Source organism: Vipera berus (assembly GCF_964194415.1).
Source record: "Vipera berus genome assembly, chromosome: 1".
In the NCBI taxonomy this organism is placed as follows: Eukaryota; Metazoa; Chordata; class Lepidosauria; order Squamata; family Viperidae; genus Vipera; species Vipera berus.
This window is the reverse complement of record NC_138202.1, coordinates 345,886,365-345,912,973: the sequence shown is the minus strand read 5'-3', so window position 1 is coordinate 345,912,973 and position 26,609 is coordinate 345,886,365. Positions and strand designations below refer to the sequence as shown.

The following is a 26,609-nucleotide window of genomic DNA, read 5'->3' as shown; positions in this document are numbered from 1 at the left end:
CAACTACACATCATGAGAAAGGCAGGGCTAGATGAATCAGATGTTGGAATTAAGATTGCCAGGAGAAATATCAACAACCTAAGATATGCAGGTGATACCACTCTAATGGCAAAAAGTGAAGAAGAACTAAAGAGCCTCTTGTTGCAGGTGAAGAAGGAGAGTGCAAAAGTTGGGTTGAAACTTAACATTAAGAAAACCAAGATCATGGCATCCGGCCCTCTCAATTCCTGGCAAATAGATGGGGAAGAAATGGAGGTAGTGACAGATTTTATTTTCCTGGGCTCCAAGATCACTGCAGATGGGGACTGTAGCCAAGAAATTAAAAGACGCTTGCTCCTTGGGAGGAAAGCCATGGCAAATCTAGACAGCACACTAAAAAGCAGAGACATCACCCTGTCAACAAAAGTGCGTATAGTCAAAGCTATGGTCTTTCCAGTTGCAATGTATGGCAGTGAAAGTTGGACCATAAGAAAGGCTGAGCGCCAAAGAATTGACGCCTTTGAACTATGGTGTTGGAAAAGACTCCTACGAATCCCTTGGACTGCAAGGCGATCAAACGGGTCAGTCCTAGAGGAGATCAACCCTGACTGCTCTTTAGAAGGCCAGATCCTGAAGCTAAAACTCAAATACTTTGGCCACCTAATGTGAAGGAAGGACTTACTGGAGAAGAGCCCAAAGATTGAGGGCAATAGAAGAAGGGGACGACAGAGAATGAGGTGGCTGGATGGAGTCACTGAAGCAGTAGGCGTGAGCTTAAATGGACTCCAGAAGATGGTAGAGGACAGGAAGGCCTGGAGGAACGTTGTCCATAGGGTCGCGATGGGTTGGACACGACTTCACAGCTAACAACAACAACATCTCAACTTACTTTATTTTATATGTTGTCTAAACCAAAGTGTATTCCCCAACTACTTTATATCTTTTGAAGAAACTACTCTTTATTCTTATAACATTCCATTCATTTTACTGAATAGACTTTTTAATGCATTGGGTTCAATAATGACTCTACTCGGGTCCTCCTATTACTAATCAATTACAAGATTTATATGCTGGCTTTTCTCTTGAAACTCAAGAAGGTGTATATAGGGGTGTCTTTTCATTTTATCCACAGAACACTTGTATGAAATAAATTGGGCTGCAAAATATTGTGATTGTACAACATGGTTGAGCTACCTTGGCCAAATTACGATGTGATATCTGACAATTTAGGAACCACTGGCTTTCTAGTGTGTTTGCAGAGGGAAAATCGAAACAGACACACCATTTCTTTTGTCTATATTTTTTTCAACACATTGTCGAAATCACCCCAAAGATTTTTTTAGCATAGTTTTGTTTGTCAACAAGAATAAAATACAAACCAAAGAAAAGGAAAATGAACATCCAACACTAGCAGTGAAGAAAAAGAAAAAAAGGTGTATACAAAAAATGGGGAAGAAAAAAAATCCAAATGTCAAATATATTTAACACTGAACATAAAGAATCCACCCCAGCTAGATGCTGAAAAATAGGAAAAAATGGTGAGTTCTCCTCCCCTTACATTTATTTTTATTTTTTTAATTTATTTTAATCCCATTTATATCCCGCCCTTCTCCGAAGACTCAGGGCGGCTTACAATCTAAAGCACAATGTGCTTAGCAATAGCCTTCATTCTATGTATATAGCTGCTTATTAGGGCTTTCGGGGGGGGGGGGGCAAGCGGCATTATTACAAAGTCAGCTTATTGCCCCCAACAATCTGGGTCCTCATTTTACCTACCTCGGAAGGATGGAAGGCTGAGTCAACCTTGAGCCTGGTGGGACTCGAACCTGCACTAATTGCAGGCAGCTGGTGTTACTTAAGGAGGCATTAGCCCATTGCTCCACCAAGACATTACAGGTCTACAAACAGTTATAAACTTTCCAATCCTTATTTGACAAAATACTATATTAAATAAACAAATATTCCAGATGAGAAAATGTATCTATCAAGTAATCGCATCAACCCACCATCTAATCACAATATATACAGAAAAAAACACTCAACAGGTTAACCCAAACATTACACTAATCTTCAAATTCCTGTCAGCCCTCTGTTATTGTATTTAACACGTAGAAAGTCCACAAATGGTTTCTAGTCTCTAATAAAGCTGTCTAGTCCATTGTCTCTAATCAAAGCAGTTACTTTTGCCATTTTTGCTAATTACCCCAAAGAAAAAATATAAGGCTGAACCGCATCCTGAATAAAAACTGATATGAAATTTTTAAAAAATACCATTTGCTATATATTTACATTTTAAAATGTAAAGGAAATTATTACTTTCCAAAATATCACTGATAAGTTATGAATAATAAGATATGTTACACACATCACAATGGGCTAAGAATCATTATTGAATCTGAGCTAAAAAGATTCACATGATCAATACAGTACGAATCATTGAATGGAATTGTTCATTAAAGTTCAGTCCATATTACTAAAAATCAGTTTTAATTTACATATCTCATAATATAGATTTTACACATAGATAAACTCAAATTTTAGACAGGAATCATCATCCTGCTTTTGTTGTTTGTTGAGTTCCCCTATCAAACAAGATATCTTTCTAGATATGTGGTCCAGGCCACCAGAGTGTAATTTGGAAGCGAGGGAGTAGTGATCACTATGTTTCTAACTACTGCAAAGAAAATCAGGAACATCTTTAGCTAACTTCTTTTTCTCATGTTATTGTAACAGCATAACAGAATAAAAGAGTTGCACGGGACCTTGGAGGGTTTCTAGTTCAACTGCCTGCACAAGCATTAGACCCTATACCAGGGGTCTTCAAACTTGGCTCTTTTATGACTTGTGGACTTCAATTCCCAGAATTCCTTAGCCAACCACACTGGCTGAGGAATTCTGAGAGTTGAAGTCCACAAGTCATAAAAGGGCCAAGTTTGAAGACCCCTGCCCTATAACATTTCAGATGAATGGCTGCCCAGTCTCTTCTTAAAAGCCTCCAGTGATGAAGCACCCACAACTTCTGGAGGCAAGCCATTCCCCTGGTTAATTGTTTTCACTGTTACGAAATTTCTCCTTAGTTCTATGTTGCTTCTTGATTAGCTTCCATCCATTGCTTCTTGTCTTGCCTTCTGGTGCTTTGGAAAATAGGTTGACCCTCTTTTTGTGGCAGCCCCTCAAATATTGGAACACTGCTATCATGTCACTCCTAGTCTTTCTTTTCACTAGACTAGACAAAACATCTCTTCCCATATTTTAGAACGGTTGCAGGAATTGGTTTTGCCTAGTCTAGTCTTCTCTTTCTGTTTTATGTTTTCATATTTCTTTTTCCATTTTTCCATTTTTGTTTCTATAGCTTTTAAATCATATTTAAAATATTCTTTTAATAAAAATTATATATGAATACAAAAAAACCCCAAGATTTGGAAACATGCTTTGGATGACACTAAGTGGACAACTAAGTGGATAACTCAAAATGATATTACAGCACTTAAGCATGTTTAGTCCTTGAAATGACTGGCTCAACAAAAATCAGTCTCATATTTAGAAAAGTATTTAACTTATTTGCCTCAACAACTCAGAACAATATACCCTTTTTGACTGTGAACTGTACTCTGCATAACAGGCTGCTTACTTAGATTCTTTCTTAAAAATTAAAACATACTGGGACACCCATGAGAAACTTTACCATAGAGATCTGCTCTTTAACATCTCTCCACTTGTATAGATTATTTCTCATAGAGAACCTCAAAATTATGTTAATATACATAATGAGTTGAAGCCAAAAAAAGGCATAGATGGGTAAGACCAAATCATATGAGTCAGAGACCCCTCAATTTTATTGCAGTGCAAAACAAATCTTATGACAACATGCAGAACAAAAGAGATTTGGAAAAGGAAAGGAAAGGAAAACCAGAGAATAGTGGAAACCCTACTTCAACCTACTCCACCCTGGCATCCCAAGATATGTCTGGAATATGGCTCTCAGGTATTCCAGAAACCTTATAATACCTCCTGCATCAAGCAAAATGAAAGGCCGATATTAACTAACTTACAGCCCAGACTTCTTCAAACTGGTGCCCTTCAAATGTCTTTTATTATAATAGCTGAAAATGATGAGACTCATAGTTCATCATGGCCAGAGGAAGCCTGTTTAGTAAAGGCTGGTGCAGGAAAAATCTGCAGTCTTCTCCCTATTATTGAAACCCATATGCTGCCATCTACCTTACAGTTGCTTTATCCATCATTTTTGGGTCAAGGTCATCCCTGAAGCAGACAAAGACAGTACAAAAAGAAGCCAGCTCTTACAACTTATTATTTTGACCCAGTGAGGCCGCAAATCAGTGACCCAGTTCCAAACGAATGGTGCACAATTCTTGCGACAACAGCTTGAGTGACACACAAGAAGGACTTTTGTTTGCTGGTTATTTGCCAATATATTTGGCATTAATGGTTTGCAATCTCAGCTTCTGAAAAAGAAACTCATTCATCATTTTGAAGTTGTGCTGATAGGAAGGGGGTAAAACTGATTTTCTTTTTGATTGCAAGAACAGAGTAAAAAAAACGAACAGAATGAACTGAATTCTTTCCAATACAATCCAACAGAATCACACACTGCAAAATGATTCTTCACTTATTCTTCTAAGCTATAGTTTGCTTAATTTGGTTCATTAAATAAACCACAATTGGCTGGATTGGTAATAATAAAGTATAAACCAGGTTTTAGAAACCACAATGACTGCTCACTGAATAAACAACATCAAAGAAAGGCATCTGGGTGAAGTGCAGTATGCAAACCCAACCAAAACAGTGTTGAGCAGGCAGCTGTTTGTGATAACCCAATAATTTGAGAACGAGGAGCAGAAATCCACCATTTGGGGCTAATGAATAACCTCCTGGGGTGCAAGAACAGAACAGAGATGAATTCAGGAACATTTTATTGCTCACACAAAATGCAAAAGCAACAGAGAGTCATCCTCCTTCTCCTCAACAGAGGATTATCTAGTCAGCATGATGGAACGATTGTAAGTCTGTCATTTATTACAAGGTAGAATGTCAACAGGAAGCTCTCCCTTTCTCCTTCCTGTGGAGGGGGAACGCAATGACCAGACCATGAAACAAATCACTGCAGGGACAGAACCTCCCTTACGGGGGAAAAATGTCAATTGCAGTTTTGCAGTTAATCACATGGGGCTGCTATTCACAAATCTCAACAGTTCCCAAGGAGTAAAATTATAGTCTTCCTAATATTCTAAGTCCTTAATAACCTGTCAAGTTGCTCAGGACCTCAAAATGTTGCAGCAAGTAGCAATAGCCAATCAATCTTGGTTGATTTTGGGGAAAAAAAACCAAGGAGATCTGGATACGATTAGTGAAGAGACAGGAGATCACCACTAAGAACTGGGGGGGGGGGAATCCAAGAAAAAGGCTATAACCATAAGCATCTGGAAGAAGTCAGGATAAAATCATACACGTAACAATGTCATTGCATTAATGACACAAATGATGCAATCTGTGTCATTCACAACATGACACAAGTGATATGGAGTAGATAATTTGCATCTTTTGTGCAATGACACTGTGATGCATATGGTATTACCTATCCCCTCTTCCGTCCCCCTGTGGCTGCACATGGCTGGGACAAACTGCTTCCATACTGTGATCATGAAAACCACATGGATGGTCCACATAATCCCAGCAGTGACTATGTTAGTAAAAGGAGTAAAGAAAACTTAACTGAACATTTATTTAATAGGTGATTTCTCTTTTTGAAGTAAGAGGCCTCAACAACCCAAGCAATAGCACATTTTGGGCGATACTACTGGGCAATACTTTCCTTAATTAATGCTCCAGAGCAGCTCCAGAACAGCAGCTCTTATTAAATTTATGAACAGGAAAATAAGAGGCATGTGTGTGCAGTCCTTTTAGAGAAAGAACTTTAGTCCCTTCAAATTCATCAGCTTAATGGCACATTCTCTGTCTCTCTGTGCTTTGCATACGAATCTCCTTAAGTTGATGCTTATGATTTTATGTTCACCACTCTTTGTAAGCAATGAAGTTGCTGTCATGTGTTGCTGCAAATTAAATTATGTATATCTTATTTGTCTTTGCTACTGGGATACCCGCAGCCATTGTCACATCTGAATGTCACACAGTAGGGTTTACAGAATAACAGAGTTGGAAGGGACCTTGATCTTCTAACAGGAGACCTTATACCATTCCAGAGAAATGGCTGTCCAATCACTTCTTAATCTTATTTTTTTCTGCAATGCTAATATGTCATTTTGTCCCATGGGTGACTGGGCACACACGGCCATATGCTACTCCTCCCGATCTCCCACTAAGATGAGATGACAAGAAAAAAAACCCCTCACCTGCTGGATTTCTGCCTGCCGTGCAGCAAGTGAAAGCTTAGAGACATACAAAATAAGAAACTATTTGCCAGTCATTTGGGGGTTAAATCAGAATCAGATGGGTTCTAGCATAGAGTCACAGCTTCCATGATAAACATCCAGATTCTCAACCAAACTCCTCTGATGGGCACCAGAAGACCAGGACGCTCAGCGAAATAAGGACAGAATCCACCCAACTAAGGGCAAAAGAAATGACAGCAAGGATCGTGCGAGCGTCAGTTCTTGAAACACGCATGACTAGCCCTGTCTTTGCCCTCAGACGAGATGGCCTCCCGCGCATTTTTTGACGCAAATAGGGGCGGGGTTTGGAACCCGTTCGGCGGGAAGCGCTAATGGCGGCACCCGAGACGGTGAAGTCTCTTGAAGGAGGGAAACAAGGCGGGAACGCTGCTGATGTCGCATCTACTTCTACTTCTGCCGGGAGCGTCCATTATGAACTCCCCTGGTGAGAAACAGAGCCGGGGACGAAGGGCAGGCCCACCAAAGGATGTTGTTGAGGGTTGCGAAGCCGTGGGAATTGAGTCCGGGCAGTTAGGTGAGGAAAATCCGGTTGATGGCGCAGCAATTGGAAGCCGGTGTTCTTTTTTGTGGGAGCGTTATGATTGTAATTAGGGAAGTGAGTGGCGAGGCATTGCATGGGGGCCTGTTAGCAGAACTGGGCTGCAAAACTCTGAAAGGCCATTAGGCGGCAGCAGAGTGCGAGAAAATGCTGAAAGCGTTTTCCTGCTCTCTAGTGGTCGGCCGGGATTTGCATTGGCATTTCTAGATTTTTTTGAGCAAAATGAAAGCTACTTTGGTGTAGTGGTCAAGGCGCTTGGTTAAAAATCAGAAGATTGTAGGTTCTAGGTTTCTGTAATGCCATGCAAGCCAGTTGGGTAACTTTCAGCCCACCCACCTTACAGGGTTGTTGCTGTTGGGGTGAATATAGGAGGAAGGAGTATTAGGTAAATTCATAGCTTAGAATTACACATTTAAAAGGTGGGATGGAAATATAATGATGAGAATAGGTTATTGAAGGGACATAAAATGGATTTTGCAGAGGCATTTCAGAAAGTCACTGTTGGAAAGCCTAAAAGACCAGGTTAAGGATAAACCAGATCAATGTGGTCATAACAAGTTGACTTCAACTGGATGGCACATTTTTATATATAATAAAAATATTGTTGGAGGAAAAATGTTCATCAGGGTCCAGTCTAAGCTGGGAATAAACAAAATGGAGACTGCTTTAGAAAGAAAGTTGTAGTTTATTGAAGGGCAGAGCCAGACAGAAGCGTGGCTCTGAGAAAGGTGACCACATATAGTAGGAAGTGGTGGGTTTTTATACCTTCTTGAGCTTTTGTTTGGAGTTGTTCCTCTGGCATGAACTTTGACCTGAGTCTGAGTGTGCCTTTCTGGTATTCTGATGGTGGTAGGTTAATCCTATTATGTTCCAAAGGTCATATCCTGCTTCCCTGGGGCTGTGGCTGATGACTATGTCCTGTGTTGGATTTTTTGGTGTGAGGGATTGTTGATCTTTGTCTTTCTAATCCCAGCTTCCTGGCTCCAATCATTCTAACAAGATTAACACATCTGCATTTCTGCAGACCTGGTTTCTGTTTGGGGCAGAGAGACTGGGGTGGGTGGGTTGGTTTCTGCCTTTAAGATCCTTTGGGGAAATATTCCGCCTTTTAATATTCCCAAAAATATTTGTTTCTGGGGGGGGCTGATTTCCCATAATATGTATATGTGTGTGTGCATATATGTGCGTATGTGTATGTATGGCTACATATGCAGAGAGGGGCTTTTCAGGAAACTGGTCAGGTTCACAGCATTCACACCTTAATCGGCATACTGTGCTGAATTCCTTCTCATCTAAATTAAATTAAATTCAGCTCCATGGACTACATAGAAGCAGCTTTACAGTTTTCTTGGCAACTGTGAAAATTGTTTGCCATAGATTTGTTCTGGGATGCTGGTTGATTTTCCAGGCTGCCCTTAATCCCTGCAATTCTCAGATAAACTCCCACAAAAGAGGTCTATTTAGTTTTTTCAAGATTCACCAGCTTGAGTTTGATGCTGCCGTAGAACTATCATCTAGCAAGCAAGTTCATTTGTGCAGAATAATAATATTAAATAAGTATGCTGCCCAACTCCCAGGGACTCAGTTGCTGTTAAACTAAGTCACAGAAAAACTTGGCCCAGGTTAGTACTAAGGAAGCTTTGCATGTTGGGCACAGCAGCTGCTAGATTTGGAACAGATCTGTTTTATGTTTTTTTTCTTTTTTGCAAGCAAAATGTTACCTAGTTTGTGTAATAAAACGTCTGCAAGAAAACATCAAGCCAGAGAGCACCAAGGACTTCTCACTTCAACCCTGAGCTACAAATATTCTTCTTTATTGGTTCTTCCAAGAGTTTTGGGAAATAATTATATGATTTTTTTCTGAAAATATACTGCAATTAAAAGCTAATAGGTGGTGGCTCAGTGGGTTAGGACGCTGAGCTTGTCAATCAGAAGGTCAGCATTTTGGTGGGTCGAATCCCAAGTGCCGCGTAACAGAGTGAGCGCCTGTTACTCGTCCCAGCTTCTGCCAACCTAGCAGTTTGAAAGCACGTAAAAATGCAAGTAGAAAAATAGGGACCACTACGGTGGGAAGGTAACAGCGTTCCGTGTGCCTTTGGCGTCTAGTCATGCCGGCCACATGACCACGGAGACGTCCTCGGACAAGCGCTGGCTTTTCGGCTTTGAAACGGAGATGAGCACCGGCCCCTAGAGTCGGAAACGACTAGCACGCATGTGCGGGGGAACCTCTACCTTTACCTTTACCTTAGGCTAAGTTCCTGCATTGGTATCCATATCTTATGATGTGAAAAATGATGCAGTTCTTGATTTCAGTCAATCAGAATAGAGCTGGAAGGGACCTTGGAGGTCTTCTAGTCCAACCCCCTGCTCAAACAGGAGATCCCTCCTACAATTTGGCCTCCCCAACTTGAAGCGCTCCAGATATCTTAGACTGCAAAGTAATGTGTAATTTCTAGCCAGCCAGCATGCTGCTGTGTTCTCGGAAAATGATCTCTTGAGTTTTCACAACATGGTCAGCATGTCCTAGGAACCAGGTCATCACCACAACATGGTCTGGACATAATATACCATGTGAAGTCAGCCATTGTATTTTGTCCTAATCCTCAGTTTAGAATTTAGCTTATTGTATGAACCAACTACATGATGCCAACTGAGGGAAACTATTTTAGTACTTAACTAACTTGATTTCTCTTTTTCCTGCTCTTCCCCCTCCGCCCCCCCCCCCAAAATACTGGTTTCAAAGCTTCATTTTCTGCTTCAGTCCCCCCAGTTTCCCAACCTCTTTCAACTGCACTCCCTTTCTTTTAGCATTGGCACAGGGAAGAATGTTAATGTGTCTTGTCTAACAGGGTTGAAAAATACAGGCCAATGAAGATGTCGGAAATTGTTGGCAATGAAGACACTGTTAGCAGATTAGAGGTATGGAAACCACTTTATTGTAAGAAGAATACTGCTTTCAATGACTGAAATTTTAAGATGCATTTATAAATGTGGTCTTGTAACTAGGGGAATTATTTTCCTGTAATGAACTGGCAGAGAAATGAAGGAAAGCTGCATTTCTTTGTTGGCTTTAGAAGAGGACGTTATCCAAATATCTGTGGAATTCTCTGTTGCCTATGGCTACAGCTAATGCTCTAGTGCTCTATGTTGGCCTCACTTCAAATATTGTTTCTAGATCCAGTTTACGAAGTGTTATTATAAGGGCTTTAAATCATTTTCGTTCTTGGCACTTAATCACAGAGGGTGCATCATTTGCTGATACTCTCTTTTATGTCTTTTTGTTCATCATGAGACAAGGCAAAAGGGTAAGTGATGGATACAATCCTGTATTTAGGCACTTGTCTGAATACCATAATTGATGGTACTTATCACCATAAGTGACAGGATATTGCATGGAATTCCTTGTTTGTTATTTGCTCAATACAGTTTGAAGATGATTCCTTAAACAAGTTAGCACAGAATGTAAACAAAAAAGTAAGAGGTTTCTGGCTTCCGGTGGCGACGCGACGCCGAAGACAGCCGTTTTCGGGCTGCCCGCTCCGCAGCTGTGTTTTTCCATCGTAAACAGCGCCGATCAGCTGTTTAGATGGATTTGAAGCCCCCTCCTCGGGAGAAGAGGAGGGGGTGAGGCCCCAGGTAGGGGTTGAGCTCTCCGGGGCTGCCTGAGCTGAGAGTTTGGGCGGCTGAAGGATTGAGCCCCCCCGAAGCCTGGGTTGCTCCGAGCTGCGCAGCGCCCCTGCTCCGGGATTTATGGAGCAGAGCCAGGCGTTAGCAACCACCCCTGCCAAAAGGAAATACTTTTGATTATCAAGATGCAGGCAGAGCGGTACAGGAGGTCAAGGTGATGTGGACTCTTATCTTTACTCTCTAGCTCAATGGATTTTATAGCTTTAAAGTGAAAGTGCGCAATAAGTGAAAGTGGGGGAAGATGGCGGCTAAAACTTCTAAAGCTCTTCGGAGTGCGGGGTCTTCCCTGGTGCAACAGACCTCATTGCAAGCTTTGCTTCCTCCTGCACCTCCTCCGGCATTGACGCTTAAGGATTTACAAGATGCTCTTGGAAAGCATTCACAATTGATGTCTGACATGATGGATGAAAAGCTGAAAAAGTTGGAGGAGAAACTGGAGAAGAAGATGGAAGAGAAGTTTAGAGCAATGAGGGTGGACATGTTGTCTATGATTGAATCTGTAGCTGAATGTGTGCAACAGCTGGATGAAAAAGTGAAGGATCTCAGTCAAAAGAACTCTATATTAGAAGCAAAGGTATCAGAAAATGAAAATATAAGGGATAAAATGGACGGAGAATTGAGCCTTGCTCAGTATCATCAGATGCAGTATGCTATTAGAATCAGGGGTTTAAAGGAGAACTGTAAAGAAGATTTAAAGCAGCTGATTTCTGAGGCTCTGGAAGGGGTATTGGGCCAGCCAGCATCTGAAATTGAGGGAAATATGGACAAAATTTTTCGTGTAAATTCATGGATTGCAAGACAAAGGAAGTTACCCAGAGATGTGGTGGTCTATTTTACAAAGAGAGTAATTAGAGATGAAGTTATTCAAGCTGCCTATGATACTAAACTGGTAGTGGCTGAGCAAGAAGTCTTGGTTTTAAAAGAGATTCCTCCGAAGATTTTAAGGAGAAGGAAAGATTTTGCATTTTTAGTACAGGAACTTAAGAAATGTGATATTAAGTTTAGATGGGAGATTCCAGTTGGACTGGTGGTGACGCATGAAGGTAAAAGACATCGTCTGGTTACTGTGGCCCAGGCACGTGATTTTTATAGCAATGTGTTAAAAGCAACCCCCCTATCATTTTTGGAAGCTGTTAAGGGATACGGCGAGGGAAAGCTTCAAGATGTTGCAGACAGACAGATAGAGGACAATGGTGTTGGAGGGGATCAAGATACAGTTTCATTGGATGTTGCAGGAGGCCAGAGGAAGACGCGTGCCGCCCTAAGAAGAGCGAGACGAGAGCAAGAGCAAGACCAGCAGATAGTTATGGAATCTCCAAAATGTATTTACAGTGAAGATGTGGGAGGGGCGCGGTCCAAAGAAGTTTTGGGGGTCATGACAGACGTGCTCCAAAAGTTTTGGGGCGTTAAGATTGCTGATTAAATTTTTAAATTAGTATCTTAATGGATTAAATTTATCATAGAGGAGAAAGAAAGTTTTTTTTAATATTTAACACAATTTAAGATGGATGTTATTTGCTTGTTAGAAAAGTATATTAGGGTTATGGACTAAAAGTGTGTGTTGAACTAAGAATGGGTATGTAAGCTCCTAATTAACAACAAGTTGTCTTACAGACTGCTTAACCCTTTTTTTTTTACTCTTTTTATTTGAACTCAAGGATGACTTGGAACTGCGAGACATTTGGTGTGATACATGCAAGAATTATTTTTGATTATGGTTTAGTTTGGTTGGAGATTATTAAGGTTAATAGATAGGCGCTTTTGGCGCGTAACTGAGAATTTGTTTATTTTTTTTTCTTTGAAATTAATATGAATAAGGACTGGGATTAAGAAAATCTATTCTGAGTAAAGCTCTTTTCTGTTTTTCTCTTTCTTTTTTACTTTATTTGTAATATTAATATTGTTTGTATTCATTTTACATGAGCTAGAGGGAGATAGAACTAATAGTTTATTGCTGATAACATAGGGGTGCTTATGTTTGTTTTTTAATTTTATACCCTGTATTTAGCTCTGGGAAGTTGGGGGGGGGGGGAGAGGGAATGGGGGGAAGGGATAGGGAGGGTTGGGTGGGGGTGGGGGAGGGGGGGATTAAAGTTAAAATGTATTGTAAAACTTTTTAAATACAAAAAAAAGTAAGAGGTTTCTCTTCTATTACCATCTATAAAATCTTATTTAAAATTTAAAAAAGACAACTTGTTTAGAAGACAGGTTTGGAAGACCATTAAGGAAGGCAAAAAGTATTGATAAGAAGGTTGTAAAAGATTTTGAAACACTGATGTGGCTGTATGGTCATAACTCCAAAATTTGGAGTACATAATTTCCAAGTTCAGAAACTTTGCATCTCTAATTAGCTGTTGCCCTTTTCTCTCTCTCTCTAGGTGTTTGCAAGAGAAGGAAATGTTCCAAATATTATTATTGCCGTAAGTATTGACAAAATAATTTGTTTTCAAGCTAAGCGCCATCTAAGGGAAAAGAAGGTGTTGATGAGAATCCCGTTATTTATTCGTTCATTCAATTGATATAGCGGCCAGTCTCACTTTTATGTGACTCTAGGTGGCTTACAGGGATGCGGTGGCTCAGTGGGTTAGGATGCTGAGCTTGTCAATCAGAAGGTCGGCAGTTTGGCGGGTCGAATCCCGAGTGCCACGTAGCAGAGTGAGCGCCTGTTACTTGTCCCAGCTTCTGCCCACCTAGCAGTTCGAAAGCATGTAAAAATGCAAGTAGAAAAATAGGGACCACTACGGTGGGAAGGTAACAGCATTCCGTGCGCCTTTGGCGTCTAGTCATGTCGGGCACATGACCACGGAGACGTCCTTGGACAAACGCTGGCTCTTCGGCTTTGAAACGGAGATGAGCACTGGCCCCTAGAGTCAGAAACGACTAGCACGCATGTGCGGGGGAACCTTTACCTTTACCTTTAGGTGGCTTACAAGAAAACAAAACCACAAAATACATAAAATAAGAACAAATAAATATAGAAACACTTGGCAGGTGGGCATAACCTAACCTATCATTCGTCCATGCAGCTAAGAGGTAGGCTCTAATCTAGGCTCAGGACTAGAATTTGAAAGACCAGCAAGGACTGGGTTAATCTAATCACGAGGGAATGATGTTCCAAAGGGCGGGCACCATGACAGAAAATGCTTTCCTTGAGGTTCCCATCAGTCGACACTTCCTAGCGGACTGTACCTAGAGCAGTGATGGCGAACCTAAGGCACGAGTGCCAGAGGTGGCACTCAGAGCCCTCTCTGTGGGCATGCACGCCATTGCCCCAGCCCCACAGCCCCCTCCTCACCAGCAGCCCCCTGAAGAAAAGTTGCCCCTGGGTGCGGCCCACGTGAAGCAGCGCAGCCAAACACATGGCAGCTGGGCAGCAGGGACAAGACTCCACCCTCGCGCCCCGTTGAGTGCAGATGATGCTGCGGAGGGTGTGGCCACCATGGCGCTGCACGGCCGCCTGGGCAATCTGCTGTGGCGGGCTGTGGAGGCGGTGGGTGGCCCTGTGAGCGGGCGGGGTGGGGGTGGAGCGGGGGCAGGCCAGAGGGCAGGGTGGTTTTTGGGCACTTGGTATCTAAAAGGTTCACCATCACTGACCTAGAGTATGCTCTTCTTGCCAGATAGAACACGTAGAAACAGTTAGGGAGAGACAGTCCCTGTCAGCATCTGCAGTGACGTCCTGCCATCCAAGGGAAAAGGTGGGGGAAGGTAATCCACACCTGTGCATCTAATGGTGGGAAATGGGGTGGGGGAGCAGACACGTGAAGAAGACCAGAGCTGTTTGTACCGGTTACGCTGGGCATCTTCAAGGCTGCTTGCCCTGGGTGTGAAATTCCAGCAGCCTGAAACAAACCAGAGTTTCCCACAACATCGTGACGATCCCAGATTGGGCGGCAACGGACTGGACATTGGGGGGAGGGATGGGGTACTTTGGCTTTGGCTCTTTGTATTGGTGAGCAGGAACTTCAGTTTCCACCTTACCTTCCTGCAACCCACATCTTTAGTAAATCTCCTTTTCACTTCAGTCAATTGGAGTCGAGAGTCTGCTTTTCTAAATGATTGTTTTGGGGCAGGTCTGACAGTCTCTCAAATAATTATTAATAAAATACAGTTAAGTATTTTACTGTATTTTTTGTGCCAGTAACTCATGTAATTAGCTGTCATTGATTATATTTTAAGTCTACAAGCTTCTTTAGACTTAAACCTTTAAAGGCGATATGTTTCAAGAAATAACAACTTCCAAATTCCTGGTTGTCCCCAACAATGAGACGACTAAACCTTTCTCAAACTATTTTTTTTCCTGGTTAAGGGCCCACCAGGAACTGGCAAAACCACCAGCATTCTTTGTCTGGCTCGTGCACTTCTGGGCTCTGCATTGAAGGATGCCGTTTTGGAGCTCAACGCATCAAATGACAGGTGAGTCAAAGGTTAGAGGGAGAGCTGGGTTATTTAGCATTTAAGCAATTTTACTCCTTTCTCCAACTGACAAGACCTCTTAAAATAGCTTGCAAAGATCATGCTGCGCCTTCCCTCCAAGGTTTAATATCAATGAATAAAAAGTAATAACTGAGCATTTTACTTTCAGAGGCATTGATGTCGTCAGGAACAAAATCAAGATGTTTGCGCAACAAAAAGTCACACTTCCAAAAGGCCGGCATAAAATAATTATCTTGGATGAAGCAGACAGGTGAGTAGGTTTGTTTCCTCACTCCAACAATCACCTAAATCAGGGGTGTCAAACTTCTGGCCCGTGGGCCGGATGCGTCACACATAGCCTACACCACCTCAGCTCTGCAAAGGCAAAAAATGTTGCAATACATTGCGATACATCACATGATGTGGCAAGTTTGACACCCCTGACGTATATTGTATAATGATTCATGAATCTGAAGAGTTCTAATTTCACAGTACTTATTTTATTAAATGTATATGGTGCTTAGCTTCCTGTCCAGAGCGACTCTTTAAGCAATTATTTAAATACTTGCAAGAGCTCTACTTCTCCATTGTGGACTTCTCAGTTGTGTTATTTGTCTGCATAGTGATGGGATCACCCCGTCCCAGCTCATTTCTTACTGAAACACAAGGCTGGGCAGTTTCCAGCAAAGGAAACCTCCTATCCCTTCCATTTGCGCAGAAGCTGGCAAACTTTTAAAGGCTTGGCACTATGCTTCCTATTTTAGCTTCAGGAACCATAGAAGGCGTATCTACTGGTTGTTGTTATTAGTTGCGAAGTCGTGTCCAACCCATCGCGACCCCATGGACAATGTTCCTCCAGGCCTCTACCATCTTCTGGAGTCCATTTAGGCTCACACCTACTGCTTCAGTGACTCCATCCAGCCACCTCATTCTCTGTCGTCCCCTTCTTCTCTTGCCCTCAATCTTTCCCAGCATTAGGCTCTTCTCCAGTGAGTCCTTCCTTCTCATTAGGTGGCCAAAGTACTTGAGTTTCAACTTCATGATCTGGCCTTCTAAAGAGCAGTCAGGGTTGATCTCCTCTAGGACTGACCGGTTTGATCACCTTGCAGTCCAAGGGACTCGCAGGAGTCTTCTCCAGCACCATAGAAATATGTTGCCAAAAAGCACCTTATTTTGTTGGTGAAATTTAGGAGGACTTTGGCAGACAAACTAAGAGCTGGAGAAGCCATGTGTGGTCCAAAGATCCGCTATCCTTGTAGTGAGAGGAAAAGAAATAGTTACCTCTGTAGGCAGTTGCTACCTTTTTTAAAAATTCATGATTTTTCTCCATGCATGGTAAAGTGGTTCTGTTTTTCCATGGTACAGCTTGTATAAACGCACTCTACATGGGGCTGCCCTTGAGAACCACTCGGAAGCTTCAGCTGGTGCAGAGTGCAGCTGCACGAACACTTTTGGGGGCTTCCCGATACTCCCATATCACACCTCTCCTCCGTGAGCTGCATTGGCTTCCAGTTGCCTTCCGAGTGAAATTCAAGGTGCTAGTGATGACATACAAAGCCCTACATGGCATGGGTCCGGATTACCTACGGGAGCACCTACTGCCAGCGTCAACACCCCTCCGTCCTGTGCGCTCCCACAGAGAAGGCCTCCTTAGGGTGCCACCGGTCAGAGAATGCCGGCTGGTGGCCCCCAGGGGGAGAGCATTCTCAGTGGGTGCGCCAACCCTCTGGGACTGCTTGCCTACCGAAATCCGGATGGCCCCCGACCTTCGCACCTTCCGGCGTGACTTAAAAACCTACCTGTTCCAGCAGGCCGGCCTGGCCTGATAGATCTTGGGGTTTCATTTGTTTTTATTATTGTTAACTGTATACTTACCTTGCTCTGTACACCGCCCCGAGTCCCTCGGGAGAAGGGCGGTATATAAAAACAAACAAATAAAATAAATAAATAAATAAATAAAGCACAAGGTGCATTCTAGAAGAACACATCCAGGTAGTCCTCGTTTACTAACCACAATTATGCGATAAGCAGCTGTTTCATTAAGCAAAACTGATGCCTTCTTATTCTCTTGTCATCCCTTCCTCTCTAATCTCTCTGCTCCCCAAAGTGGGAGGGAACATGTTAGGCAAAGATACACCATTGTAATGTTGATCACTGTCATAGCTTTGAATGGTCGCTGAACAAGGCAATCAGTAAGAAAGGTCTACCTGTAACTGCAGCCTATGCAATAGCAATAATTGTATCTTATGCAGCATAAATAAGAAAAATGAATCTGTTTCAGCAATTCCTTTAAGGTCAGGCTAAATGAAACAATTTACATTAGTAAACAGCATGTCCTGAACATATATTGTCCAATGATGACAGGCATTTTGGTGAGCTTTCATGGCTTAAATTTATTTTGCCTTTTCTACTATTCCTCCACCAGCATGACAGATGGAGCCCAGCAAGCCCTGAGACGCACTATGGAAATTTATTCTAAAACTACTCGTTTTGCTCTGGCTTGCAATGCTTCTGACAAAATCATAGGTAAGAACCAAGGGCCACTTGGAAAGAAGGAGCAGATCTGTCTCACTTATTCCTAGATTACAAATAAATATTTCCATTGTCATAATGCAAGCGTCAAAATAAAGATAGAAGCTTAAAGGCAGTAAATGTCCTTTGGCTTTATAAGGTGAAAGAGAACTTTTGTAAGGCACAGCCATTATGGGCTGGTCTAGAAGAACAGGTGAGATTCTACATTTAAAGCTTATCTCTGCAGTGGACCGAACCTCAGAAGTTTATTCTTGGCTCTAACTTATATAAGCAGACGTTCTAATAACAACCAAGCTTGAAAAGCTGCTGTAAAATTGCAGCTGTAGAATGGTCTTGAACATTTTGAAAACCATTGTGTAAATGCTTTGTGAGATTGGATATGCCCTCCCCATGATGGCATTGTTTATAATTATTTGGCACATCACTGAGAGGATCATGTGAGACGCCTCTGTGATAGCCACCTGCAACATGTGCATTGGCAGGAGATCTTTCCACGTGATGCCCTTCAAAAACAGATTGCAGACACTGCTACAGTGATGTGAGATCAACCCATACTATGTAAACGTTTAATAATATGAAGACTGAGTAAAAAGGCGGAATAATCCCTGAATTTCTGAACCAGAGTAAATAGATGTCTGGGCTGCAATGATTTGGAGAGGTCTGAAGCCTGACTAATTCAAGCAGTGTGGAATTGCATGTTCTAAAGTTAAGCAAATTAAGAACTTAATTAACCCGCTTTTGTGCCTTTTTTTAATGTAGGTACTGGATCTTGGTCCCATTACTGAGTACATGGTTTCAGTGGGTGGTAGATTTTTTTAAAAATATCAAAGTACTTTAAAAATACTTTCAAAGGTCATCGAATCCAGTAGGATCCATGCATTAGAATCACTGAAAGGTCTGTCTTGTGGCCCTATCTGTGGTTCTGGCTTGTGGTTTCATGTGGGGCCTTCTAATGTGGTATCTTAAATATGAAACTCCAAGGAAGAGATGTGACCTTTCCCGTCCCATCTACTTTTAAATAGCTGCTCCAAACATGCTTATTTTGGGGGGGCACTTCTAAGGTAACATCTCTTCCAGGTTGATTGCTTTATAATGAATTTTGCTTTAAATGATGTAGCAAAGCACCCTATTGTTATTCCCGTACTGAGCTTGATTGCCGATTACTCTATGCATTATTTATTTTTATAGGATTTATTGTATAAAACCGCCCAACTCAAAATCAGCCTAACTCTGGGCACCAAACAGCAAATAACAAATTAATTAAATGAAACGGTTTAATAAATAAAGAGTTTGTAGGGACAGTGAGATGGGTTTCATGTAAATTTAATTAAATGAATAATAAAATATATCAAAGAACAAAGTCCCCATAAAACAATACAATATGTAAAAACTAAGTATATGATACAAAATGGCAACCAGGCGTATAGCAAAGCAATCAGAAGGGGACTGTTACTCAACCAGCCCTTAATGCCTGGTCCTTAAGGAGCTTATTTATTTATGCTGTGGAATGTATGCCCTTTAGAAGAAGAGCAGTGCACACATAAAAATAAGCCTGGTTTTTAATACTTTTAAGGAATGATGTAGCAGGGGACTCTTGACGCTTGGGCAGGAGCAATTTCTGGTGACCTGTCGCCTTGGTTTAGTCAGAGAGGGTAGAGATCAAAATCCCCCTTGTTGTAGCTGCAAATTCAAATCCAGTAAGGATGGCAACCTTCCTGCCACAGTACACACAGACACAGCTGCTAAAACCAACTTCCCTTTGTGCCAAGCAAAGGACATAGGCCGAATTGCAATTGGAGAAGAGACTGTCTTCCCATAATTGAATCAAAACTCTAGGATCAGTTCCTGGCATTTCCCATCAAGGCTAGGTGTGATTCCTATTTCAAATCCTGGGAACTGGTACTGGTCACTGTAGACATTTTAAAGGTAAATGGACAAGTGTTTGATGCTGCATATGATTTTGTTCTAGTGTTCCTAAAACAACTGCATTTAATTTAATGCATTAAATTGTATTAAAACAATTAGGCAAGAAAGTCAGCTGGATAACTGTGGGCCAGTCACGCTCTCTTAGCCCAGTTCACCTCATAGGGCTGTTATTGGGGTGGGGGGTGGGAAGGGGGAAGGAGATAGTCTTTGACTTACCACAGTTCGTTTAGTGACTGTTTGAAGTTACAACTGCATTGAAAAAAGCGACTTATGACCATTTTTCACGTGACCATCCCCGTGGTCACGTGATCAAAATTCCGATGCTTGGCAACTGCCTCATATTTCTGACAGTTGCAATATCCTGGGGTGTCGTGATCACCTTTTATAACCTTCCAACCAGCAAGGTCAATGGGGAAGCTAGAGTCGCTTGACCACTATGTTCCTAACTTAACAATTGCGACGATTCCCTTAACTGTAGCAAGAAAGGTTGTAAAATGGGGTAAAACTCGCTTAACAGCTGTCTCCACTTAGCAATGGAGGTTTGGGGCTCAGTTGTGGTCGTAAGTCGAGGACTACCTGTATTAAGTATGTTTGGCATTATTTGTAAAAATAATAAAGACAAGAAATAACTCTAATTTCACCTCTGAATTCATTGCCCTCTAGAACCCATCCAGTCTCGCTGTGCAGTTCTGCGATACACCAAGTTAACAGATGCCCAGATTCTTATGAGGCTAATGAAAATCATTGAGAAGGAAAACGTACAATATACAGACGATGGCCTAGAAGCTATTATCTTCACAGCCCAGGGAGACATGAGGCAGGTGGGTATCGTCTTCCTGCAGCTTCCTTTTTTTAAAATTCTGTCGGCATCCAAAGTTAAGACATGAATTTGCTATTGCTAAATAGCTTTGCCATATGGTACTTTCCCCTGTTTTTCTTGGGTGAAACTGAGCACTGGAGAAATAGCTGGACAGTGAAGACTTTTGACGCTGTTGGTGACATAACACTGCAGATAAGATATTGATGTGGCAAAAACAGCAAAGGCTTTACAAGAAAGTTACTGATTGGAAAATGTAATGTAAAATGTCAGCTATCTCTCTTTCTCTCTCTTTCCCTAAGTGTCCAAATTATCCAGTTATTAATGGTTGGATTAACTTGCATTTATAATATAATATAATAATCATAATAAGTTGGAAGGGACCTTGGAGGTCAGGAAACCCTATACCATTTCAGACAGATGGCTGGCCAGTCTCTTCTTAAAAACTTCCAGTGTTGGAGCATTCACAACTTCTGGAGGCAGGTTGTTCCACTGGTTAGTTGTTCTAATTGTCAGGGAGTTTCTCCTTAATTCTAGGTTGCTTTTGCTCTTTGATTAGTTTCCATCCATTGCTTCTTGTCCTGCCTTCAGGTGCTTTGGAGAATAGCTTGACTCCCTCTTCTTTGTGGCAGCCCCTGAGATATTGGAACACTGCTATCATGTCACCCCTCACCCTTCTCTTCGTTAAACTACACATACCCAATTCCAGCAACAGTTCCTTATATGTTTTAGCCTCCAGTCCCCTAATCATCTTTGTTGCTCTTCTCTGTACTCTTTCTAGAGTCTCGACATCTTTTTTACATTGTGGCGACCAAAACTGGATGCAGTATTCCAGGTGTGGCCTTACCAAAGCATTGTAAAGTGGTATTAGTACTTCACATGATCTTGATTCTATCCCTCTGTTAATGCAGCCTAGCACTGTGTTGGCTTTTTTGGCAGCTGCAGCACACTGCAGCTGCCAAATCAAGTCTTCCTACTTGTGGCAGTTTTTACAGCTGACGATGCAATCTCTTTTGTGAACACAATATCATTTCGTGGATCGGCTTCAAACCTTTGTGGAAAGTTAACACAAGTTTGTATCATGAAGCTTGACCATGGCTGCCCTCCTTGGAGAAAAGAGTTGGCACATTATCTAACATACTACTTAGTCACACATTGCAGCTTCTCCCAAATTTAATACTCCAAGGGAGTCTAAATCTGTGAAGGCCATTTGGGATAAAATGAATTTTGATGTCATCCCAAGGTGAAAATGGGCTGGCCTTTTCAGATAGAACCAAAGTGGGAGTATTGTCTACCACAGTGGTCCCCAATCTTTGCAGCTTGGCCCAGTGGGGAAGGAGAGGGGAACCAGGCCGCACCAGCCCTGGGCTGGCACGCACGCACACACGCACACGTGTGCACAGCTCAACGTGCACTAGTTGAGCTGCGTGCGTGCGTGCGCGCCAGTCCGCTGCTTGGCAAGTCGAGTTGCTCGTGAGTACGTGCCAGCCCGCCACTCGCACGGCCCATTTCTGAATAAGCCATGGCCTGTTAGTGGGTTGCGGCCCAGGGGTTGGGGACCCCTGGCCTACTATCCTGATGATTGTAATAGTTAGATTGTAATATTTCTACTGTCATTATGATATTCTTTCAGCACCCTGAATTATAACTTATTCAGGTGATGGCTTTGTATAAAGTATTAAGTGGCTTTATATTTAACACAATATGAGGAAATGGGAAGATTGCTATTTGTACTTCTGCAATATTCCATTTCCTGATTTCTCTCCAATGCTGCAACCTACCAGCCATTGATTTATGCCCACTGTTGATGCTTAGTTCTTACTGGGAGAGTTTCTTTCCCCCCTTTTGAGATTTTTTTTTTAAATTAACTTCTGCAAACCATGCTCCTACCTCTTCTTTGTGTGAAAATCATAACCATTTTAGCTACATCCACACTGTGGTATTTTTCTTTCCTGACTGAGAAACTGTGTAGTTCTTTAAAACTTTCAAGGAAAACCTTTTTTATATATAGTAATGATAGTATGATTTTGATTGTTTTAACAGGCACTAAACAACTTGCAATCTACCCATTCCGGATTTGGTTTCATCAATAGCGAGAACGTATTTAAGGTTAATTAAAGTTTTTCTTTAAAACTGCACTGTACTGAGGTTATCTAGTTGGCTAATGAAATGGCTGCAAGCAAACGGCCAAGCTTAAAAAGCACCAAGGACTCCATAGTTCTAAGCTACATATATTCTCCTCATTTGGAAGTTTTTCTTTCGCCCGTCAGAGTCTGTAAGAGCTGTAATTTTTCAGAATTGTAAAGGGAGTTTCAGCACAATGCTGGGGGAGGTCTGTGCTACATATAGCTTGTAAGCCGCCCTGAGTCTTCGGAGAAGGGCGGGATATAAATGGAATTAAAATAAATAAATATGAAAAAAATTACCTCCTGAAATGTATTTTATTGTCTTGTATTTAAAGATAGCAGGATTCTTCTTTTGCATTGGGCACCTCTTGTTTACTGCCTTTTTTTAAAGTCCTCTTCCCCCCTCAACCCCCACCCCCCCGATATTAAGAATGCCTTCCCCGAAGAAAATCTTTATCCTGCCCATGTGAGTAATATTCCCACTGTGGCTCACTTCTAAGGTACTGTCACATAGGAGGTTGCTTTATGCCACTCTAGATCCGTCTACTTCAATACTGTCTACCCTGTTGTTGGCTTGCTAATTTTTTTTCCCCCAGCCCCTTTTTGGAACCAGAATTCTAAACATTCTACCAGCTACCTTGGTCATTGTTAATGCAAGTAAGCAATCGGTTTCACTGAAGATGATGTTGTAGATCATGAATTGGGACATCAATTTCCTGAGGGGACAAGTGGATATACATTTTACGCATTTTAAAAATTTTGTGCCCGTTTGAAACAAAGAGGCTGTGTTTAAGATAGTGGGCTGTGGTTTACTGAGTTCATATGAAATTATCTTGAACCAGTTCCACTTTGGCAGACTAATAGTTCCCATATCTTTCCAGGCCTTGTAGAACTTGTGCAGCCTTGTATAGTTCAAACAGATTGATCTTTCTTTATGGAGGTGGACCATAACTGTTTTCAATAGCATTGGGGGGGGCTTTTGGCTTCATGATGCTTCTGTTTTTGCCATAGGTTTGTGATGAGCCCCATCCTTTGCTGGTGAAGGAGATGATCGGCCATTGTGTCAATGCGAATGTCGATGAAGCTTATAAGGTGGGGACAAGAGGAATGCATATCTTTTGCCTCATTTGCTTTCTGATTTTCTTGCTGTTACGTTCTGAACATAGGACAGGAACCCAGTCTGTAAAAAGATCTCTTTCTCACAACCATTTTAAGAGCTAGTGGGTTGATTTACACATTGCCCTAGGCCAGGGGTAGGCAACCTCGGCTCTTTTATGACTCGTGGACTTCAACTCCCAGAATTCCTGAGCCAGCTATGCTGGCTCAGGAATTCTGGGAGTTGAAGTCCACGAGTCATAAAAGAGCCGAGGTTGCCGACCCCTGCCCTAGGCCATGGTTTTAATTATATGTTCTAAAGGCAACAATTGGCTGGGGTCATAGGAAAAAACATAAGTCACAAGTCTTCCTCTCTGTTCCCTTTTTTTGAAATCCATCGTCTTTATATTTTAATTGTGGTTATATTGCTTTTCATTTATGCTTGAGCTGTCTTAAAAGTAGTGTTTAAGAAATTGGATATACATCTTTAAAGCTGTTAAGACATCAAATGATAATTCTGTTCTTTCTTCAGATTCTTGCTCACTTATGGAAGCTTGGTTACTCACCTGAAGACATCATCGGCAATATTTTCCGAGTCTGTAAAACATTCCAAATGGCAGAATATCTGAAGTTGGAGTTTATTAAGGTTAGGTTTTGTGGGAGTTGCTGGTGTAAGCAGCAGGGCTGGTTGTGCAAGCCAAGTGCCCTGAAGAAGGAATCTTTTTTAATATCTGGATCTTTATATAGATACATTTATAATCCTGTATAAACTTCTCCCTTAAATAGGCGAAAAGAATACCGCACTAATGAATTCCATTACATCCCAAAGTAAAATTGCACAAAACATCTCTAACTCTCTTGCTCCACTTGAAGTGATTTCTTCAATCCATTTAGGAGCAGAAGGATTGGCAACTTTTAGAAATAAAAGATAGAGCACTTCTAAATTGTTTGCAGATGGGTTTTATATTTATGTATTGGTTTTCAACATAGTTTTATTGGAATGTTTTGCCTGTTTTGAGCCAGCCAGAACTGCTGAGATCAGATAGTTGTTCATACAAATGGAATAATAAATGAAAAATCTTACTGGATGGGCAGAGATGATGAGACATAAGCAGTCTGAAATGGTGTAGGGCAGGGGTAGGCAACTTTGGCTCTTTTATGACTCATGGATTTCAACTCCCAGAATTCCTGAGCCAGCCATGCTGAGGGAAAAGGGAGGGGTTTCTAAGCTGAGCCATGCCGGCTCAGGAATTCTGGGAGTTGAAGTCCACGAGTCATAAAAGAGCCAAGGTTGCCTACCCCTGGTATAGGGGTTTCCTGCCCGAGGAGTGGTTGGACTAGAAGACCTCCCAGGTCTCTTCCAACTCTTATTATTATTATTATTATTAGTAGTAGTAGTAGTAGTAGTAGTAGTAGTAGTAGTAATAGTATTTCCTCAAATAACCTGATACTATGCTTTAGAGGTGATAATCATGATGTCATATGAGTATACTGAGGTGTACGCAAGGCTGCCATGGCCTGCATTCTGAACCAGCTGCACCTTCCGAGTGAGCTTCAAGAAAAGCCCTATGTAAACGCACTGCAATAATCCAACTATGTGACTAGTGCTTCAGCGATGTCAAGAGGGCCACCTGGTCCAGAGATGGTGTATCGCTGCTTTTGTATCTACTGACATAACACGATTTTTTTTAATCCATCCTTTTTTTTCCTAGTGCAGGTAATCTTCCAATTTTCAACCCTTCATTTAGTGACCATTCGAAGTTACAGCGGCACTGAAAAAAAGTGACCTATAGCTGTTTTTCACACTTGAAACGGTTGCAGCTTCCCCGTAATCATGTGATCAAAATTTGGACGCTTAGCAATGGGCATATATTTATGAGGGTTGCAGTGTCCCTGGGTCATGTGATCCCCTTTTGTGACCTGACAAGCAAAGTCAGTGGGGAAAGCCAGATTTGCAACAATGTTACTAATTTAACAATCGTGGAGACTCATTTAACAACGCAAGAAAGGTCGTAAAATGGGGCAAAACCAGTGGTAGTATTTAGCCAGTTTGCACCAGTTCGGCAGAATCAGTAGTTAATTTTTCCTTGCCCAGGCACAGAATGGACGTCCGGAAGCAGCATCCACACAGAGAACCGGTTGTTCACATATTTGAATCCCACCATTGTGCAAAACTCACTTTCTTGTTTAGCAACGTAAATTTTGGGCTCAATTGTGGTCGTAAGTCAAGGATTACCCATATACAGTACAGCTGTCTTCATCAAATGATGATGGGAATTCCAAGAATAATTTTAGGGCAAGATGTAATACTTGTTGCTTTATTTAGGGGTGGATGTTCCTGTTTGGTTTAGGTAATTTCCTCTCTGTGGTTTCCTCTTCCACACCTCAGTTTGCATGTGTATAGCAACATGAAAATTTAGCTGTTGTGATTTCATGAATTTATACTGAAATGTGTCTTTTCTCTACAGCAGGAAAAATAGGAAACTCATTTGATTTTAATATATTTTTTCCCCTCTACAATTAGGAAATCGGTTATACACACATGAAGATAGTAGAAGGGGTAAATTCACTCCTGCAAATGGCAGGATTGCTAGCCCGCCTCTGTCAGAAGACTGCTGCTCCCACTACAAGCTGAGAGGATGGTCGGCAAGTTGGCCAATAAGGAGGAGATTTTGCAAACTGACTAGCTGCTTTGTGCAATCAAAGCATGAGTGCACACCTTAGCATATATTTGGTAGGTGCGAAAATAGTTGTCAGAGCTGTGGTTTATCATCTGACTTGTGTTTTTTACAGTTAAATAAAACTTTGTTATAAAAACTATCAACCATACTTTTTACTATATCAGCAGTATTTGTCCTGTTCCAGCCTACGACTGGCCCTGTTTGTGTGACAGGGACAACCCCTTTTTCCTTTTGACAAATTAATAGGCTGGAAAAAACCCCAACCCAAATTTATTTACAGTTCCAAAATGATAAAAGTCTTTCAAACAAAAAAGCAGCAGAATATTTTCTTTGACAAATGATTCAAAACATCAAACGATGCGTCACGTGATCTGATTGAGTTTG

The 26,609-nt window shown here is 41.7% G+C and overlaps 2 protein-coding genes across 4 annotated transcripts in view; one reads left to right on the top strand and one right to left on the bottom strand.

The window, feature by feature from the left end:
- CLIP2 (CAP-Gly domain containing linker protein 2) overlaps positions 1-6,398 on the bottom strand; it is a 96,997-nt gene extending 90,599 nt beyond the window's left edge. The window contains exon 1 of the mRNA XM_081324835.1: positions 6,351-6,398. The gene's annotated coding sequence lies outside the window, so the exon portion shown is untranslated. The remainder of the gene's footprint in view (positions 1-6,350) is intronic.
- Positions 6,399-6,695: 297 nt separating this feature from the next.
- On the top strand, positions 6,696-26,358 carry RFC2 (replication factor C subunit 2). Of its 3 annotated transcripts, none has more exons than XM_081327214.1 (11): positions 6,696-6,834; positions 9,798-9,867; positions 13,014-13,055; positions 14,942-15,048; positions 15,218-15,319; positions 17,474-17,574; positions 20,170-20,327; positions 22,367-22,432; positions 23,461-23,541; positions 24,077-24,190; positions 26,069-26,358. In XM_081327214.1, the coding sequence occupies exons 1-11, from the start codon at positions 6,722-6,724 to the stop codon at positions 26,177-26,179; spliced, it is 1,065 nt and encodes a 354-aa protein (XP_081183340.1). In that variant the 5' UTR covers positions 6,696-6,721; the 3' UTR covers positions 26,180-26,358. The 3 variants fall into 3 exon arrangements, with proteins under 3 accessions (XP_081183340.1, XP_081183341.1, XP_081183342.1); XM_081327216.1 differs by having other exon boundaries at positions 6,718-6,924; XM_081327215.1 differs by lacking the exons at positions 24,077-24,190; positions 26,069-26,358 and adding an exon at positions 23,839-24,060 and having other exon boundaries at positions 23,461-23,695.
- The last annotated feature ends 251 nt before the right edge of the window (positions 26,359-26,609 follow it).

What these genes read in the sequence shown, in the direction of transcription:
- RFC2 (XM_081327214.1), top strand. Translation starts at nt 6,722, where the DNA reads ATGGCGGCACCCGAGACGGTGAAGTCTCTTGAAGGAGGGAAACAAGGC. An exon ending in TTCCAAATATTATTATTGCC is followed by an intron (nt 13,056 to 14,941) that starts GTAAGTATTGAC and finishes TTCCTGGTTAAG; the next exon opens with GGCCCACCAGGAACTGGCAA. An exon ending in ATGTCGATGAAGCTTATAAG is followed by an intron (nt 23,542 to 24,076) that starts GTGGGGACAAGA and finishes TTCTTTCTTCAG; the next exon opens with ATTCTTGCTCACTTATGGAA.